Below are 14,100 nucleotides of genomic sequence, written 5' to 3' on the forward strand. Positions count from 1 at the left end.
AGCCATAGCCATTTAATGGCCATCGAGGCAGTGAACTCATACCCATTCTGTCTAGGGCTCAGCATGGGAAGGCAGAGCCCAATCCTCTACCTTCCTGCTGTTTTAACCTTCCCCAACAGATGTCAGACTCTCATTCATAATGGATACTTATATAGCACACTATCCAGAAATCTGCTCTAGGTGCTTTACAAAAACGCTTTTGTTAACATAAAACATTACATCTATGTTACATACACACACCAAAATGTGACTACACACACACACACACACACACACACTGCATACATACATTTTAACATACATGTGTATCTAACAGCTACCCTAACACATATGCACACATAGGCAGGCACAAACTTACATAAACACACACACACACAATACACATTCATATACATGCATGTAGTTATGTACACATACATATGTATACACACATAGTCAAGCACAGCTAACGCAAAGGAAGTGGACCTGCCACAATTGAAATTATTGCTGAGGGAAAAGGTGAGTTTTGAGACGAGATTTAAAAGATGCCAGGGAATCAGAATGACGGAGGTTATCAGGGAGCTTGTTCCACGTGAGGATAAGCAGGAGGAAAGTGCCTTTCCCAAGGACACAACACCCTGCTGAGGTGGGGCCTTGAACCCCGTGCAATCATTGGTGGACTCTGGATCACAAATCCGACGCCTAACCAACCTTACAATGGTGCCTCCCTCCCCTCCCTAACCAACGCTCTATGGTAAAAATGAGCACAGTGAGAACGACAATCCAGGACGATTACAGAAGAAGCAAAAGAGTGATGGAAAGAAAGAAGCACAACAGTGATGGAGGGTTACTAACCATGATGGGTGAACAACTCCTGCAGCACCTTGTCAGCTGCCGTGATCACCACCGAGGTTTTCCCATGTAAGCCTGTCAGCAGCTCACTCACCTCCCTAACCTGCAGGACACACTTTTTATTTTTTTATTATTATTTTTTTTTACATTTCTTAACAAGTTTTCAGTTTTTCAGTTTTCAGTAGCTCAAGGAGTTGCGTTCGGACAAATCCATATACGCTACATCACATCTGCCAAGCAGATGTCTGACCAGCAGTGTAACCCAACGCGCTTAGTCAGGCCTTGAAAAAAAATTTAAAAAAATAAAAATAAAAAAACAAACACATAGATATAAGAAAAATGAATAAATGATATAAAGAGACAATCATTTCTTAACAACAAAATGAACACGTAGATATAAGGAAAATGAATAGATGATATAAAGAGACAATCATATCATAATTTAGACACATAATGTAAACATATTGGAGCGGGTATACTTTTACGGACATTATGGACGCAAATTCACGTCCACCATCCATCACTGGTCGAGACAAGAGATTCTCACTTCAGTTCAAAATAGCTAATCTGCCTCTATAATCTCTCTCTCATGTTCACACACACACACACACACACACACACACACACGCACGCACGCACACGCACACACACACACACACACATATCTAAACAAACACACATCTACACCCACACACCCACCCGCACACACACACACGAGCACACACAGAGCGATAAAACTAGTAGCAACTTTTCAGATATTCCTTTAGTCTGAACCTCATGACTGATCGATCATCTACTGATTCACACTTCATTAGTAAAAATGGGTCAATCTGACAATACACAGCAACTGTACTGTACTGACCAAGCACTCAAAATATAAAACATGACTTTATCATAAACTGTAAATGGGTGACAAGGAATTACTGATTTGTCAGGAAAGAGAATGCAAATATGAACTCATAAGTGCACACACACACACACACACACACACACACACACACACACACACACAAAGACAGCTTGATTTAAAAATGCAGCTGTTGCTGATTCAGATTCTGACTTTGACTTCAACACACACTCATTCATACACATACATAATAAAAACACTGAAGAAAAAAGAAAGAAAAAAATAATAATGACAAAGACCCACAAACATGCTATTACATATGTACCACATCTTACATATTGGTACTCATGGGGGTAACGAACAGGCCTACAAGATTTGAATGGCTGGTTGTACAATTCTCTTTTGCTCACTTAGTTGAAGGATCAAAACACAGGGCACAAGCTGCTTTTGGGGGGAAAAGAAAAGCTATTAACAAAATAAAAAGTTTCAGTTTCTGTTTCAAGGTGTCAAAGTGTTTGGACCGATTCATATAAGCAACACCACGTCTGCTTTATAAAAATAAAAAATAACAACAACAACAAAACAAACAACAAAAAAAGACCCCAAAACAAAAAAACAAAACAAAAACAAAACCAGAGCAGATGCCTGACTTATGCACAAATCCAACATGCTGACATGTTGGTCAGGTCTTGAGAGCCTACTCTATCATGTCTATGAAAAATAACATGAAATAAAATGTCATAAATACTGTCTGAAAGCTAAAACGATGTTTCATTACATGACTGCCATGTCGATGAGCCTTCTGCCTCTACACAAGTGCTGAGACACGTTTTTTTTCCTGTTTTTTTCCTCACTTGCATGCATCCATAAATCACATTATTTTCTTATCTTTTCTTCTATGTGCTGCACATGGGACTTCATTCACTGGTGGGAAAAAAAAAACATGAATAAAGGGAGTGGGGGGTGAATTTCACACACACACACACACACACACACACACACACACACACACACACACACAGTGTGTGTGTGCTGACATGTTGGTCAGGTCTTCAGAGCCTACTCTATCATGTCTATAAAAAAAATAACATGATATAAAATGTCATAAATACTGTCTGAAAGCTACAATGACACTTCATTACATGATTGCTATGCTGATGAGCCTTCTGCCTCTACACAAGTGCTGTGACACGTTTTTTGGTTTTTTTTTCATCACTTGCATGCGTCCATAAATCACCTTATTTTCTTATCTTTTCTTCTATGAGCTGCACATGGGACTTCATCGGCAGGAGAAAAAAAAATAAAGGGAGTGGGGAATGAATTTCACACACATACACACGCACACACACGTACAATGATATGTCTGTTTGCCTCTGGATGGTAGTCATTAGTGTTTTTAAAATTGCTTCTTTTGTCCCTTTGTGTGTGTGTGTGTGTGTGTGTGTGTGTGTGTGTGTGTGTGTGTGTGTGTGTGTGTGTGTGTGTGCTCTAGAGTGCCATGGTTTTGGTATCGTGTGTGTCTGCCACTTTCTCACACTCACTCTTGATTGTTTCCTGTGCTTTGGAGCTTGCTTGCTTGTGTGGATCAGTGTGTGGTTGCTTGTTATACAGCATATAAACAATATGAGTTCTCTGTGACTTTATATGTACTTGGTGTCTCTGCTGTGACAGTTACTGACGGCTTTGATTTACAGAAATTCAGATTATGGAAATCTTTCAATGAGGCACTGTTTGATAAAGGGACTGTTTTAGTTTCCATTTGATTTCTTTTTATATTCAAGATATGAACATTTTCTTCTTTTTTTCAATTTTTTTGCTAGGATTATAACAGGATGTTAAACATTTTCTTCACAGCTGCTACAACGATCATTGTCCTCTTTTCAGCCTCGATACAGCCTTGAGTTACAAAAACTATAAAGTGAGATGATGTTTTTTTTTCACTGGCACAGGATAACACACATAACAAATATATACAAGCCCACAGACAGACACACAATTGCATACAATACCATACATACCCAAACTTGTACAACACTCACAAGCATACAAGGTGAAATATGTCCATCAGCATCCCCACACCGCAAAGATCCACACTTAAGTACAGTCACTGAATGCACACATCTGCAGGACACCATCTGAAACTAACACTCCTCAAACCTTCAGTCCACAACACCGTTACAGTCAGCCAACATGGGCAACAATCGAATGGCAGAAGATCGAATTCACACATTGAAGATCCCATAATCCACATCAGCATTGGGTGGGTTACGGAGAAACTAAAACATCCAACTTGCACACCCTCAAATATCAATGTGCCAGCCAGCCACAATGCTTTGTGCCATGCACTTACCACACTTGTTTTTTTTATGACAAGATACCCATCTGAGCTAGAAAAGTCTACATAAAGTAGCGTACAAGGCAAACTCTGAATACTCTAATATCATACATTGTACGAAAGCTCAAAAACTCACTGTCTGTTTCAATGGCTCCGTGCACCAGCTTTCGTCCTTGGAAGCTTCAAAATCAAACGGTAGGTTTATGTTGGCAATGATCTGAAAAGAATACATACGTACACATCATTTTAACAGTATTTTTCGTCTGGGGAAGGAAAATCAAAATGTAGTTATACAGTAAAAGGAGGAGTTTGTATTATACTCCATGTTTGGTGTTACATATACGTACCATGTTACACCCCCCCGGTCCCCTTCATGACCGTTTTACTGGTACAAAAGTCGCCTCCACGATCAGCGTCTAAAGACGCATTGCCGCAGTCCGTATCGGGAGGAATCATGAGCTCTGGGCCTGGGAGAGTCTCTTGCCGAGTCTCAGTCCCAGCATCATGATCCCTGCCTTCGTGGTATGGCACACGAGACATGGAACCCGCGCTTAGGCACCCAGCGAGAATCCGACCCCCAACAGAGAAAGGAAAGACAGGATCGACTAAGAGGTAGAGAAAAACGAACGAATCGAGGGTGCCGAGTCGAATCGAGTACACAGAATGTAAGAATACAATACAGACAAGCCGCATGCAGCAAAATAAGGCCAAATGAATATGCTTAATAGCCAAAAAAAGCATAAGACGAGACAGAGCGTAAACCTGACAAGATGGCGTAGAGAGCCTTGGCATCAGTTTGACATGGTACAGTATATGACACCAAATGCATGTTTCACTTCTCTCTCTCTTTCTCTCTCTCACTGTGCTCAACCTGTTTCTGTCTCTCTCATTTGAGAAAAAGCCTAAGTAAGTTCTGGGTTGTTTTTTTTTCAATGATATATGAAGCAACTTTCTTTTTCATGTGTGCCATATGAAGGGGTGGTAAGGATCACTACATGGCTGATGCTGTATACAGATCCAAAGCTGAACAACTTTTGTCCATACAGGTCTGTAAGTTTTTGAGTGTGTGTTTTCCTTGTGTGGCAAAAGCATTTTCCACAACACACACTCCACTTTAGAGAATTCTGCAGAATTTTTATTACAGCCTTTTGATACAATTAAAGTCTTTACATTTCCTGCTGTTCAGATCAAACTGTGTTGTCAAAGTGGGTTCAGGGACAGCATATTAAACTGTCTACACTCTGTTTCAGTTAGATTCAAGTGAAATATGATTTTTTTTTTCAACCATGATAACAAACAAAACTTACAGAAGTGCTCATAAATGCCTGAACAGCCCTCAAATATCATCATCAGTAAAATTGCATGCAAGTTCATCACAAGTTGTGGTCCTTTCCAAAGTAATGACACAAGGCTGAAAAGTCAAACCAACCAATCTGGTCAGAATTCAAAGCCCAAGCATTGCTAGGACCTGGGTCCAGGGCAGAATACATGAAATGGCACTTCAGTAGTGCTACAAGCAGTGTCCCACGCTTGAGTAGTGCTCAGGAGGAGTCGGACAGAATGAGTTTAACAAGCAGTGTCCCACGCTTGAGTAGTGCTCAGGAGGAGTCGGACAGAATGAGTTTAACAAGCAGTGTCCCACGCTTCAGTAGTGCTCAGGAGGAGTCGGACAGAATGAGTTTAACAAGCAGTGTCCCACGCTCGAGTAGTGTAGTGCTCAGGAGGAGTCGGACAGAATGAGTTTAACAAGCAGTGTCCCACGCTTGAGTAGTGCTCAGGAGGAGTCGGACAGAATGAGTTTAACAAGCAGTGTCCCATGCTTGAGTAGTGCTCAGGAGGAGTCGGACAGAATGAGTTTAACAAGCAGTGTCCCACGCTTGAGTAGTGCTCAGGAGGAGTTGGACAGAATGAGTCAAGCAGTGTCCCACGCTTCAGTAGTGCTCAGGAGTCGGACAGAATGAGTTTAACAAGCAGTGTCCCACGCTTGAGTAGTGTAGTGCTCAGGAGGAGTCGGACAGAATGAGTTTAACAAGCAGTGTCCCACGCTTCAGTAGTGCTCAGGAGGAGTCGGACAGAATGAGTTTAACAAGCAGTGTCCCACGCTTGAGTAGTGCTCAGGAGGAGTCGGACAGAATGAGTTCAACAAGCAGTGTCCCATATCTATGTCTTTCATATCACAAAGTAAGTAACCCACCTGCCCCTCTGTATTTTGGAAGCCACCATGACAGTTGACCTTGATGACCTTGAGCGGGAACAGCTGCCTGGTGACGGCGGAGGTGACGTCCCACAGCCTGACCTGAACGATGCGCCCCGTCAGGGTCTCCCCGAAGGACGGGATGATGGGAATGGCCTGTCGCATCAGGCACCACTGGATCAGGTCCTGGTTCACCTGCCTCACTCTGGGGCTGCTGCGTCCAAGAGTAACAAGAGAGGCAAGGCCTTCAAGACTCACTTGTGATACACTTAAAAAAAAATCTAATCGTTCAAATGTGTTCTGTATTTGTTATTATAAAGCTTCGCATTAAAAAAAAAAAAAAAAAAAAAATACTAACCAGATTCGAATTAAGTCCCCTAGCATTAATTACAGAGTAATTTCCCTTTTTTATTAACTGCACCAAAACGTTTGCAAAATAAATAAAACTTCCATGCTTAGCAAAAGAAGTTCCTATTTGAACAAAAAATGATAATAATGACTGCTCTTGTTGTTGGGTCAGAATATCAGATCAAAATTCCAAGTTTACAGAATACAAAAAATATAAATATAACAGTAAATGCAGTTTGCATATAATTAGGCTTCATTTTTAAAATTTTTTTGTGCCCATGCCAGAGGTGCAATATTGTTTTAAACAAGATGACTGGAAAGAACTGAATTTTTCCTAGTTTTATGCCTAATTTGGTATCAACTGACAAAGTATTTGTAGAGAAAATGTCAATGTTAAAGTTTACCACAGACACACACAGACAACCGAACACCGGGTTAAAACATAGACTCACTTTGTTTACACAAGTGAGTCAAAAATTGTTTGGGTTAGAACAAAACTGTCAACAGTTTATCTATCATGTGGATTTATATCTTGGCCTTTGTGGATATGATATTACTACAATTATAAAACAAACATTCAGGTAAGAACAAAACTGTCAATGGTTTATCTACGTGGATTTAGATCTTGGTGTTTTTTTTTTGGTTATGATATTCCAACAATTAAAAATTATTCAGGTGAGAACAAAACTGTCAATAGTTCATTAATTTGGCATTAAATCTTGGCTACCAGTTATTACTTTCCTATAATCATAAATGTTAGATCTTGGCTTTTGGTTATGATATTCCTACAATTAAAAATATTCATGTAAGAACAGAACTGTCAATAGTTCATTTATGTGGTATTAAATCTTGGCTACCAGTTATTCCTTATCTACAATTATAAATGTCAGGTAAAAACAAAATTGTCAATAGCCGATTTACGTGGTCTAAGATCTTGGCTACTTGTTATAATGTTCCTACAATTAAAATTTTCAGTTTAGAATAGATCTGTCAATAGTTCACTAACATAGTATTGGATCTTCATTTTCTATTATAATGTTCCTATAGTTAAAATTATTCAGGTTGGAACAAAACCGTCACTAGTTCACATACATGGTATAAGATTTTGGCTTCCAGTGATAAAAGTTGCAACAATTAAAAATGTTCAAGTTAGAAGAAAACTACCAATATTTCATTTCCATGGTAACAGGTCTCAGGTAGTATCCTCATCTTCGGAAACTGGATGGGAATCCATGCTGATTTCCTTTGCCTGTCAAATGGGCTCTGTCACCCTATCTCCTCTGATTTTTTCATCTACCATTCTGAAGCCTTTGGTTGAACTTGCACTATTGTCAAACCAGTGCATACCCTGTTAAATAACCATCAAGTGGTGGTAAGCATGAAAATGTTGCCACACAGTGTGATTGTGTACATTTATTGTGATCAAGTATATTATTGTCAAATATTGAGTTTGTTGTTAGAGGAGGCACCAAGTGGCAATAAGAAACTTACTTTTCAGACACAGACAGGATGCAGACAGTCGGTAAGACACAGAGGTCAGATAGGAGCAAGAAAAGCGTAACTGTATTGTATTGTATTGTTTTGTATTGTATTGTACTACCTTTTTATCACAACAGATTTCTCTGTGTGAAATTTGGGCTGCTCTCACTGAGGAGAGTGCATTGTCACATTGCAGCAACACCTTTTTTTTCTGCAATCAAGTGTATTTGCTTCACTATCACAGTGGATTATTCTTCAGAATTTTGCCAGGGACAACCCTTTTGTTGCCATGGGTTCTTTTATGTGCGGTAAGTGTATGCTGCACACGGGACCTTGGTTTAACATCTCATCCGAATGACTAGCATTCAGACCTCCTGGTGGAGGGAAAAAATATTCTGGCACATATGAGATTCGATCCCCCATCGTCTGATTCTCTTGCTTCGTTAGCAGACGTGTTACCACTGGGCCACAACTCCACACACTGCAAAAACTGCAACTTTAAGAGGCCAGAAATGATGATGGTAATGTGGGTGGAGGGAGAGAGCTCCATGCCAGCTGACCCCTACCTGGCGTCAGAGTCCACCTGCAGAACGCCGCTGCCTGCAAACAGAAGGCAGGACTCCAGGCCCTGCTCACTGAGAGCGTCACTCAGCATCCGACTCCTCTCCACAGACACCGCCTTCGCCTTCTGAGGCACACCAACAACAGTACTCTACAACTGACAAACAGATAAAAAATATAGGAATAATACATATATTATGTCTATACGTTTATTTTGCTTTCAAAGGCTTGTTATACTCATGCCATACCCATATTATTATAATCCACCGAGTGTCCATATACTGTGTCTTACCTGCTCACACAGTCGATCACCGCCTTGCACTTCGCCAAACACTAGGACAGGACGTAGTGAATTTCGTTGCAGAAATGAGACAGCTGATGCCAGGTGCTCCAACTGTGCATGAAGAATCAAGAAAATTCAATCCACTGGCACCTGTTGGAGCATGGAGGGTCAACATCAATAACTAATGCACTGCCTTTGTTACAGAAAACACTGAAAGTCAACGAAGCAAGTTCATTTGGCGATTCAGCAAGCAACAAAGAGAAGTAAAATCTGAACAGTCATTATAACACATGGAACTGGTGATAACATAATGATAAGAACATGTCACATAACAATATTTCCCATCTTTACGAATTTCATGGCTTTAAGCATGCTTGATCCCTGGCTTTGATGTGCACACATACACACACACACACACGTACATCCACATACACACACAGAGGTTGCCACATTCAGCTTAAATCTACTTATAGAGCACGCGCACACACACACACACACACACACACACACACACACACGCACACACACAGACTTCAGAGTCTATCAGTGTTGGAGTGTGTGTCATTCCCATGTCGATAAAATCAAGTTTGATGTTCAGAGTAGACTGTCCATGAAAAATTATGTCAATATACTGAACAACATGGCTACTTAAGGGGGAAATATATATATATGTGTGTGTATAAATATATATATATATACATATATATATATATATATATGTATATATATATCCTTAAGTAGCCATGTTATTCAGAATCTTCTATCTTTCCATTACCTGAAAACCTGGGTCTGTTCCCACAACAGCTAAAGACTTTTTCTGGTTTACATTAAGCCTGTACTTTATCTCTTCTTCCATTACCTGAGATGGGTCATCAAAGACCTCTGGATCTATCTCCACCACAGCAAATGGCCTCTTCCAGCTTACATGTGCAAACTGCCTCAGCCAGAAACGTGCCTCCTTGGGATCTGTGCCAATCTGTGCAAGACACCACTCTCAATGCAACACACTGTAAACATGTTATCATTATAACCTGACACGACTTTACCCGATAATCATACAAATCAACATTTCATTACACATTCTGGCAAGTCAACCCTTTATCATATAACATACTCTGAACACTTTATATCAATATATGGTAATCTGACATGTCCACACTTAAAGAGCTGGTATGTCGACACTTTCTCATGTACTATGACACATCAATACTTTATATAAGGTAATCCAAAATGTTATCATATATTCTGACATGTCGATACTTTATATCAATGTGATATGTCAACTACTCGTCTAACAATGTGACAAATAATCAAAAAGTGCACTCTGATGACAAAGTATGCAAATAATATACATAACTGACAGAAAAAAAAAAGAACCATATGGCGCTCTAGTGAGGTCACATGCTCTCTTGGAGAAGAGCAACCTCAATTTTCATGCAGCGAAAGCTCTTGTTACATTACAGTAAACTGGCTTCAAACTCACTTCACTTAAGAAGCGTTGAAGGTCTGGAACAGAATCTTTGTTGTTCTTGCAGCCAGAAGTGGAACATTTTCCATGAAATTGAGAAACTGGAAGACTGATGACTGACTGGAAACCCGGAAACTTTAACTCTGGGCACCTTGACACACACACACACACACACATATATACACACTTTGTGCAGCCCCACAGAGATCTAACGCATCAAAAGAGGGAGCTCATTCCACGTGAAAAGTCCAGAGACAGAGTTCCAAGTGTAAAGTCCAGAAACAGAGACAGAGAGGCAGCTGAGTGTGGAGCATTTGACTGGTTGCCACCTGACTCACCTACAGAAAGAAAAGATCTGAGCACACATGCACACGAACATACACCTGTGTATGCATGTACACACATTTCATGAGATGGTAACCTTCATCTCTCCCAATTCCTTTTTCAGGAAAAAACCAAACTGGGCTCTTTTCTTTTTTTTGTCATAATCAACAGTTTTCTATAACCATCTTTTGACAATTTTGTTTTTGATTTATTTCTGTGATGTGTGTGTGTATGTGTGTGTGTGTGTGTGTGTGTGTGTGTGTGTGTGTGTGTGTGTGTGTGTATGTGTGTGTGTGTGTGTGTGTGTGTGTCTGTGAGAGAGAGAGAGTGTGTGTGTGAATATGTGTGTGTGAACATTGTGTGTGTGTGCATGTATATATGTGCATACATACAAATGTGTATGTTCATGTGCATGTGTGTGCGCACATAGTACAAACCACACACCATGTATCAAATCAAATCAAATCATATTGCTTTCAACCCAGCTGGCCACAAAGGGTCTTTTTCAGGGCTGATAAGACCACACCACACCACACCACACCACACCAGACACATTACATAGTGATAATGTACGCAGAAACAATAGTCGTCATACCTTTGCTTTCCACATGTCAGTACCATTCCTTTCACACAATGACGCCCGACACGTGGGCCAGCAAACCAACTGTGCAAGCTGCCCAGTCGAAGACCTTGCACACAGCAATGCATGATTGTGCACCAGCTAGTTTCGAAGACTGGTGTGACTCCAACTAGCTGCTAGATAACTTGATCTGCAACAGATGCATGCACAGCAATTCTAACAATGTGTAACTCAAACTGGCAGATTATTGATTTGCAACAGATGCATGCACAGCAATTCTAACAGCGTGTAACTTAAACTGGCAGATTACTTGATCTGTAACAGATGCATGCACAGCAATTTTAAGTTACAGCCAGAACATAGAGAGTGTATCAATGTCAGTGTGAATCAGTGGGCAGGGTGTTTATTGCTAATACAGGGTTGTAAAAAAAATTTCAGAACTAACAGTTTTCTACTTAGCGCATGGTGAGATGATGTTGAATTTCTGATAGACGGTGGTGTATGCTGCCTATGTAATGAGCACCACTGTTCCATGTGCACTTCTGCTTTTTTTTTTTTTTTATCAATAACAGTGAAAAACCACAGTAATTGTTTTAACATCTAAATAATTGCAAATTTTTGGTTGAAACAGGAATTGCCTGAAAGTCTTTTCTACACATGCATGCATATATATATATATATATATACTTTTTTTTTCAATGAGAGACCAGCAATAGACCATAATGTGTGTGTGTGTGTGTGTGTGTGTGTGTGTGTGTGTGTGTGTGTGTGTGTGTGTGTGTGTTCATTCTTCAGTTCAGTGTCTTTTCACTATTTGTAGTATTAGACAAATGTGTGTGTGAAATAATGCTGAATTTCTAACAGTGGTGTATGCAACCTATATAATGAGCACCACTATTGCATTTACACTTCTGCTTATTTTATCTTTTCTTCTTTTTTTCTTTTTTTAACAATGAAAAACCACAGTAATAGTTTATAAACCACTGAATAATTATAAATTTTTGGTTGAAACATGCCCTGAAAAGAGAGAGAGAGAGAGGGGGGGAGGCGTGTGTGTTGGTGTGTGTGTGTCTGTGTGTACGTTTGTGTGTATGTGAGTGTGTATGAGTGTGTGCATGTGAGTTGTTTCTATATGTGTATTTGTGCACACAAACATGCACCAACACTGGAGTGGCAATTCTGGCGGAAAATAGCATACTTTTACTCAACCCGCAGTTGAACTCACTATTATTCTTAATCTTTCTAATACTGATACTGCTACTAATAATAATGATATATTCATTATCATTATTAATTTATTATTAATATTATTTTTATCAGTATTAGGTATTATAATATGATGCATTACCTTAATTCTTAGAAGGGGCGAGAGCCATAAATCAAGGGGAAAAATGGTTGCAAAAATTAACAATAAAGGACACCATGATCAAAAACTGATAAGGAGTATGACGAGTGCAATAGCTGAGTGGTTCAAGTGTTGGACTTTCAATCTGAGGGTCCCAGATTTAAATCTTGTTAACGGCGCCTGGTGGGTAAAGGGTGGAGATTTTTCCAGTCTCCCAGGCCAACCTATGTGCAGACCTGCTAGTGCCTGAACTCCCTTCATGTGTTTATGCAAGCAGAAGATCAAGTGCACACATTAAACTTTTTTTTTAAAGATCCTGTACTCCATGTCTGCATTCGGTGGGTTATGGAAACAAGAACATACCCAGCATGCACACCCCCGAAAACAGGGTATGGCTGCCTACATGGCTGCATAAAAACAGTCATACACGTAAAAGCCCACTCGTGTACATACGAGTGAACATGGGAATTGCAGTTCACGAACGAAGATTAGGATTACAAATGGAACATGTTAATGACATAAGGCTCTCTCTCACAAACACGGACACACGTTCACACACTTTGGCATCCATTAAAGCATACTTGTACTATGTGTTGGGAGGCCACATTTAACTGAGATATCGTTACTGCATGATCAGTTTATTGGGAAATTAATTCCAGGTGGCTGGACCATGTTATGTGGAAAGGCACGCTCTCACCCAATGTTCAGGCGGCATGGGGTGGGCTGGTGCGAGGGAAGCACCGAGCAGAGAGAAGGAGAGAGAACGGAGGGGGAGAGACATAAGACTGGTCATGCTTGCGGCACACCTAAGTAACTGATAACTATTTCATAACATTGATAGGTACCTGTTCTTATCCAGTGCATCAACATCACTCCTAACAACTGAGCATTCTGAACTCTGCTCGCAAAACGACGAGTTAAAAGACCAGAGACTGTTTACTACCATTATAAGCGTTGGAAATCGCCGCTGGTCCATCTGCTCACTTTTGTGAAGTTATGAGACTGAGAAATCATGATGAAAATCATGCTGCAGTAATGCGGAGTTGAACATCCCACGTCAACCCAAAATGGAAAGCCCAATCGATCAGGGTGATGTCCCTTGTAGTGGTGTGCTGATTCGTTTGCTTCTGACAGAAAAATAGGGTGGGAGTGTTGAAATAAAAATAGAAATTAAAAAGTTGACACAAGTGAGAGTGAAATAAGTATATCAAGATGAATGATCAAATATAATATACTGTAAAACAACAACAACTACAACAACGATACTGAGAAGAACATTAATGTAAACAGTCAGTACATGGTGGACTGAAAAAAAGTTGACTGCAAGGTCGGCAACGGGGAGTGAAAAACACACCGTGACACAAAAACATAAATCAACTGTATAAAATCAGTGCTGGCAACATTCACGTACCAGACGGCTTTAGTCTTTGTTGACTGACAATCAGTGTGGAGTCTATCGACCTATTGGCACCTACACCCTTGAGGTCAAGTTTGTTCAGCAGATA

General features: G+C 40.1%; 1 protein-coding gene across 13 annotated transcripts in view; it reads right to left on the minus strand.

Annotated features, from left to right (window-relative positions):
• LOC143278226 (N-acetylglutamate synthase, mitochondrial-like) overlaps nt 1-14,100 on the minus strand; it is a 52,061-nt gene that overhangs the window by 17,444 nt on the left and 20,517 nt on the right. For 5 of the 13 annotated variants that reach the window (XM_076583286.1, XM_076583318.1, XM_076583323.1 and 2 more), the window contains exons 2-9: nt 11,266-11,440; nt 10,362-10,497; nt 9,738-9,854; nt 8,888-8,989; nt 8,601-8,722; nt 6,208-6,421; nt 4,150-4,230; nt 835-934 (exon numbers count right to left, since the gene is read on the minus strand). In XM_076583286.1, coding sequence (XP_076439401.1) covers nt 835-934; nt 4,150-4,230; nt 6,208-6,421; nt 8,601-8,722; nt 8,888-8,989; nt 9,738-9,854; nt 10,362-10,497; nt 11,266-11,378 — 985 coding nt within the window. In that variant the 5' untranslated portion in view covers nt 11,379-11,440. Of the gene's footprint in view, nt 1-834; nt 935-4,149; nt 4,231-6,207; nt 6,422-8,600; nt 8,723-8,887; nt 9,029-9,737; nt 9,855-10,361; nt 10,498-11,265; nt 11,441-13,440; nt 13,723-14,006; nt 14,077-14,100 lie in introns of those variants that run through there. The other 8 variants (XM_076583338.1, XM_076583248.1, XM_076583266.1 and 5 more) reach the window with 7 other exon arrangements.

The sequence above is a fragment of the Babylonia areolata genome, chromosome 1 (genome assembly GCF_041734735.1).
Source record: "Babylonia areolata isolate BAREFJ2019XMU chromosome 1, ASM4173473v1, whole genome shotgun sequence".
Classification (NCBI taxonomy): domain Eukaryota; kingdom Metazoa; phylum Mollusca; class Gastropoda; order Neogastropoda; family Buccinidae; genus Babylonia; species Babylonia areolata.